The 6,704-nt window shown below is 58.6% G+C and overlaps 1 protein-coding gene across 1 annotated transcript in view; it reads right to left on the bottom strand.

Moving 5' to 3' along the window:
* MFSD12 (major facilitator superfamily domain containing 12) overlaps positions 1-6,704 on the bottom strand; it is a 15,178-nt gene that overhangs the window by 6,653 nt on the left and 1,821 nt on the right. Inside the window, exon 3 of the mRNA XM_006897962.1 lies at positions 632-842. Coding sequence (XP_006898024.1) covers positions 632-842 — 211 coding nt within the window. The remainder of the gene's footprint in view (positions 1-631; positions 843-6,704) is intronic.

Here is a 6,704-nt window from a genome sequence, read left to right as displayed (position 1 = left end):
CCTGTCCGGGAGGGATTCCTCACTGTGTGCACCTGTCCGGGAGGGAGGGAGCCCTCACTGTGTGCACCTGTCCAGGAGGGAGGAGGCCCTCACTGCGTGCACCTGTCCAGGAGGAGGTCCTTACTGCGTGCACCTGTCCAGGAGGAGGTCCTCACTGTGTGCACCTGTCCAGGAGGAGGTCCTCACTGTGTGCACCTGTCCGGGAGGGAGGAGGCCCTCACTGTGTGCACCTGTCCTGGAGGAGGCCCTCACTGTGTGCACCTGTCCAGGAGGAGGCCCTCACTGTGTGCACCTGTCCAGGAGGAGGCCCTCACTGTGCACCTGTCTGGGAGGGAGGAGGCCCCACTGCGTGCACCTGTCCAGGAGGAGGCCCTCACTGTGCACCTGTCTGGGAGGGAGGAGGCCCCACTGCGTGCACCTGTCCAGGAGGAGGTCCTCACTGTGTGCACCTGTCCGGGATGGAGGAGGCCCTCACTGTGTGCACCTGTCCAGGAGGAGGCCCTCACTGCGTGCACCTGTCCAGGAGGAGGCCCTCACTGTGTGCACTGTCCGGGGCCTGGGCCGAGCTCCGGTCACTTGCTCAGCAAGGTCATCTGCCCGGCGGAGCACGCAGCATGCACAGCGGCTGTACCTGAGCGCCGTGAGCTCCACCTTCTCCTGGTCGTTGGTGACGAGCTCTGGGATGAGGCTCAGGTGCGCGATCTGCGTGGCCGCCCAGCCGAACTGGAAGATGACGATGAAGGGCCCGTAGTACAGCAGGGCGGCCCACTCGGGGGTGCCGGGCCCGCAGCCCAAACACGGGCTGAAGATGAAGGGGAAGGTGAGCAGGACGCACACGGTGCCTGCAGGGAGAGGGAGACGTTACGGGGCCCTGCGTGCGGGAGCCCACACGCCCCAGTACTGCTGGGGGGGCCAGTCCGGCTCTCGGGACCCTCCACTCCACTGGGTGTCAGGCTGTAAATTCCTTAATGAAATCATATTGGTTTTTCATACAATCATTCATAGACGTTTTGTTTCCTAACATGGTCACTGATTACCATCATTAATTATACTGTTTAACCCTTAGTTGATAACTGCCTTGTCCTTCACCCATCATATTCCCACCTTTGTAACTCCTTTACATCCATGTCATTCCCGAAGGTGTTAATCTCAATGGGAAACAGTCCATCTTTCCCCGGTGGATTTGAACTACAGACTTTTCAGTTAACAAGTTGACACCTTGGGCACTATGCCAGCAGGGCTTCTGAGTAAGGGCTAAGACACCCCCTAAAGTCACCAAGTGGGGCGCCATCAGCCTCCCAGGGGATGCAGTGTCCATGACAAACAGGAAACTGAGGCAAAGTGATTTTTTTCAACTCCTCCCGAAATCACGCAGCCCAACAGGGCAGAGGTGAGGCTTCCACCCAGCACAGCAGCCTGGGGTTTCCTGGGCACACACAGCTGCTGTGAGGAGCCCTGGTGGGGCGACGGTTAAACGCTCAGGTGTTAACCAGAAGGCTGGAGGCTTGACACCCACAGTGGCCCTCCAGGGGGGACCAGCAATCTGAGCAGCATCGGCCCTTCCTGGAGCCCCATCCAGCCCCTCCGGGAGCCCCTTTCCACCCTAGGAAGGCGGGTCTGAGACGACAGGAATCACTCCTGAAGCGGTCATCCACAACCAACACCAAAGGGCAGCGCAGGAGGCAGGAGGGGCCGGGCCCCTGGGGTGGAGAAGAGGCGGATGCAGCCACCTTGTGGGGACAGCAGTCAGCGTCACGGGACAGCCTGAGTCACTGAATGTGAAACCCTCATGTTATGTACACTTAACCCCAAACCAACAGCTTAGCCCACTGTCCACAAATTGATCCCCACAGGCAACCCTGCAGGACGGGGCGACGACGCTGCCCCCGGGATTTCCAAGCCTCAAGGCCTCATGGGAGAAGCCGTCTCGTCTTTCTTCTGCAGAGAAGCTGGTGGGTTTGAACCGCGGACCTTTCACTTTGCAGCCCAGTGGTTAACCCACCATGTCACCAGGGCTTCTTGTGACTTTCTCCTAAACCACAATCAAGCATGAGGAGAGAGAGAGAAAGTGAGTGAGAGGGGTGTCACATGGGGTCCTGGGAGCCAGACGGCACTGACAGCCCCCACCCCGACAGTGCACAGTGCCAGCTGGGGAAACTGAGGCATCGAATGGGAAAGGGGTGGCCTCTGCATTCACAGGGCACACAGGCATAGCCAGGACGGAAGACCAGAGACACAACCGGTGGGCCAAGAACAGGGACTCTCTGGACCGGCCCCTAAGCTCTTGGAGGTTGTTCCCTTGGTGACAGGTGGGGAAACTGAGGCACGACAGGCTGGCAAGCCTCTGGGGTGGCCTGAGTTTGGCCCTCAGTGGAGGTACCACGTGAGCCCACAGCTCCAACTCTTGCTACCCCACAGGAGGGGGGCTCTGTTCTCCCCAGGCCCACCCATCCTGGGACTGAGGGGGGCCCTAGGAGGTAGGGATCTGGGGGAGTGACCTGGAACAGCCAGGTCAGAAGGGGACCTCGCCCTCGGTCACTGTCCTGGTCCCTGGGAACTGCTGTGTCACACCCCTCTCCCTGAGCTCAGAAACCCAGAACAAATGTGCCGCTGGGCTCTGCCTGGTCCCACTCCCACACCCAGCCTCCCCTGCCCCTCTCCCACTGGCCTCACTCCCTCGCTCTGGCCACACAGACCTCCTCACTGTTCCTCCAACTCCCAGGAACGGTCCTGCCCCAGACCTTTCCCTGCCTTGTTACCCAAAACTTAGCAAGGCAGCTCTCAGCATAAATGTCACCTCCTCAAAGAAGCCCTCCCTGCTGTTCCAGGTCCCTCAGCCACCGCCAGCAGTGCCCCTCCCTGGAGCCCAGGCAGAACAGCAGTAAAAAGGCCCTGGAGGCCTCATGGAGCTCGAGCCTAGAACTAGATGGGTGCCTGGCCACCTCCACTGACCACCTGAAAGGGACCACAGTAGGTGGTCTGGAGAGAAGGGGTAAAAATGTGAACCAAAACTCCAATCGTAAAGTAAACCCCAGGCTTGTTGGTGTCATGGAGATGGTGAACCCCCAAGATTACAGCCCCTAGTCCCTCTTCAAGCTTGGGACACAACTTAGCCCACAGCTCAACCATCAGCCAAACCACAGACAGGCCAACAAGGTGGTCAGTCACGCCCAGGAATAATGCCCTCCTTAGACCAGTGTACGGCACAGGCAGGAATGGATGGGTGGAAATGGGAAACACAGGGAGGGGAAGGGCAGAGTGCTGCTGCTTCCCGGGGACCGAAGTCAAGGACTCGAAGCAAACAAACTGCAAACCAGCCACAGGCTAGAAAGCTGAGCTGCTCTGCAAACCTTCACCCCAATCACGAGAGACAGTCCTGGGGGAACTCAGGCGGCGCCCACTCTCGTTGCTCAGGGGAAGGTTCTGGGGACCCCACAGGAAGCACTGCCTAGCTGGGACCCCCTTCCGGTGTGGCCTAGCCCTGGGCATACACAGGAATTCTGTTTGTCAGCTTCCTGCCTTGGGGGGTGGGGCGGGGAGCAAGGCTCTGCCTGTCACTGCAGGGTCCCTGGCACCCAGCACAGAGCCAGGGCCACGGACACCTCATGAGCGAGTGGTCAGCAGTAACGGTCACTTCCATTATCAGCCCTGAGGGCCAGTGTCGTTACCTCCATTTTCCAGAAAACGGAGGCAGCCCAGGGAGCTGAGAAGCCATCTCGGGGGAGTGGGGGCCCTGCGCCCTCCCCAGCCCAGTCCAAAGCACCAGGAGGGGGTCCCCTACCCAGCCTGAGAGCTGGACTTCCTCAGGCCCCCGCCAGCCCTGGAGGCGACCTCATCACGGCGTGCTGGCTCAGGTCTGGACTTGGGAAGTGAAACTAAAAGTTTCCTGGTTTCCTGGCTTCTCTGGAACTGGGGGCCAGGAGGGGCCCTGGGCAGAATTCCCGGAGGCCAGCACACTCCCCAGGCTGGAGCCGTGGACTCTGCCCAGGGCCTGCAGCCAGCCTCACCTGCTGCCCATCAGGCTGGGTTAACCCCTGGTGGGGCCAGGCCATCTGGCTGGGCCACCATGGGCGGGTGGTTCTGCCTCTTTGAGCCTCAGGTCTCAGAAATCAGGAAGAGAGAATGGCCCGGCTGACCAGGCTGGCAAGGGACAGAGAGGTCATGTGTGGCCAGCTAGAGCCTGGTGGAACCCTCGAGACTGCAGACTGTCACACTCAGGGCTTGAACTAGATCCTTCATGGCACAGTGTTCAACCAGATGGACAGGTGACCACCACTACCAGGCAGGCCTCACACCTCAGAACAATCAACTGTGAGGTCAAACGGATGGCGTCTGTCTGGAGGGACAGCCCAGAATGCAGGAAGAGCTAGGAAGACGAAGGGAAATGGGAAACACAGCAAGGGAATGGGGAGAGTGCCATTACATTGTAAGGATTACAGCCAATGTCACAAATCAAATGCATCAATTGTACATAAACCAAATTTGCTCCATAAACTTGTCCTAAATGACAAGTTATTTTTTTTAAAAAAAAGAAAGGTTTATGCATGAAAGTTGGAAAGTTTGTGTCACTCCCAGCCTCGGCCTGTGATCTTTCATGCTTTCCTACAAGCTCTTTCACTACCTGGAATGCATTTCTTCCCATCAAAACACAAGCACATACTCCTCTTCATCCTTCAAAACCCCAGTGCTAATGCCCCCTTCTTCAGGAAGACTTCACTTCCAAAGCTCCACTTTTTCCTTCTGAAGCTGTCTCACTACTGGACCCCACAGGAGCGTCTGGGGACCAGGCCCTCTCTGGTTCTTGTGTCACCCCAACCACCCACTGACTGGGGGTGAAATAGAGAAGTGGGCAGTACTGTCACAGGCCTCTCCTTCACATCCTTTTATCAGGTGCTCTGGCTTCCTCTTTCCACAGACCCTCGGGGCTCCCCACTCCCCTTCCCGGGTGGGCTGGTGGCCTGGATAGACACCAGGGTGCTAGCTAGATGTCCAGGCCAGCTTTTGAATACACACACACACACACACATACACCTTTGACTCCTTATGAACAAATATGCTTTTTTGGGCTGGTGGCATAGTGGGTTAAACTTCAGGCGGCTAAATGAAAGCTGGGCAGTTCGAATCCACCAGAGAGAGGTGCCACAGGTTGGAGAAAGAAAGGGCAGCCTGCCTAGAAAGCCAGAAACCTTGGAAACTCGAGGCAGTTCGGTTCTGTCTGACAGGGTGGCTGTGAATCAGAACTGAGTGCCCAGCAGTGGTGGCCTTCAGCCTCAGACCCTCATGGGTCGTCCCTGAGCCTCAGGCTGGCTTCCCACCTGGGAAAGGGACACTTAGGTCCCCTCAGGGCTCCTTGTCAGTGGGTTTCCCCAACTGCTCTCAACACAGTTAGTATGAAGCTGCATGACAGCCGACAAGGAGGAGGGGGTCAGGGGAGTGGAAGGAGGGGGAGGAGAAGGAGGGGAAGAAGGAGGTAAAGGAGGTGAAGGAGGGGAAGGGTTCAGGAGGGGGAGGGAAAGAGGAGGGGAGAGGAGGAGGAGGTGAAGAAGGATTGGCATGGTTTTGAGATGAGGCAGTGAACTATCTAATGTCCCCGCCCAGCCTCCTCCAGTCTTCCCAGGCCACAGGGCACAGACCAGATGACTCCCCCGGCAATGGCCTCTCAGACTGGGGCCTAGCAGGCTGCTCCCTTGGGCTGGAGCCCCACTCTGTCCTGTAGAACATGCTCACAAGGCTTGGGGGTCAGAGGGCTTTGCTGGGTCCTTGTCCCCAAGGACAAGAAGGCAGCCTGGAATTCCGGGGGTGGCCAGGCTTCTTGGCTCTGTTTCCAGGAGCAGGGAAGAAAGGCTAGAGAGAGGGTTATCTCAAGGTCCAGGGCCCTGGGTGGGGAGAAGGGCCAGCAGGGTTCAGGGAGGCGGGCCTTGGGCCTCATCTGAGATCACGGAGGACAGGACACCCAGCCCTGGGGACTGGCCTCCCACCCTTCCCAGCAGTCCTCTAGTTCAGCCACTCTCTCAGTGATTCCAGACCCAGGCAGATGGGCAGTGAGAGAAGGTCACAGATATCTGACCCTCCCAATCTCAGCACTGCCAGGGGACACCCCAAAATCATGTTTCCCTAGATAGGATACCAAATGAATGTCCGAGGGGAGCAGGCAACTCACCCAAAAGGGGTCACTGTGACCTCAGGGCTCGGGCAGATAACTGGGGGGAGGGCTGGAGCCAGGGGCTGACAGAGGGGGGACTGGGGTCGTGAGAAGACAGAATCAGAGGCTGGGGTCACAAGCTGACGGAGGAGCCTGGGACCGTGGATTACAGGCAGAGGAGGAAGGCTTGCGTCATGGGCTGACAAGAGCAAGGAGACTGGAGATAGGAGCAGACAGACAGGAGAGAGGCTGGAGCCATAGGCTACAGGCAGAGGAATGAGGCCGGGGCCATGAACATGTACCAGGAGGAGGAGTCTGGGGTCATGGGCAGACAGGAGGAGGAGGCTGGGGCCATGAGCAGACAGAGACAGAGGGGGGAGGCTGGGGTCATGAGCAGACAGACAGGAGGAGGCTGGGGCCATGGGCAGACAGACAGGAGGAGGCTGGGGCCATGAGCAGTGAAACAGAGGGGAGAGGCTGGGGCCCTGAGCAGACAGACAGAAGGAGGAGGCTGGGACCATGAGCAGACAGACGGAGGAGGCTGGGGCCATGGGCAGACAGA

The sequence above is a fragment of the Elephantulus edwardii genome, unplaced genomic scaffold, assembly GCF_000299155.1.
Source record: "Elephantulus edwardii isolate Elephantulus edwardi_28Jun2011 unplaced genomic scaffold, EleEdw1.0 scaffold00217, whole genome shotgun sequence".
Taxonomy (NCBI): domain Eukaryota; kingdom Metazoa; phylum Chordata; class Mammalia; order Macroscelidea; family Macroscelididae; genus Elephantulus; species Elephantulus edwardii.
Note: the sequence above shows the minus strand (reverse complement) of the source record. Positions and strands in the feature narration are given on the sequence as shown.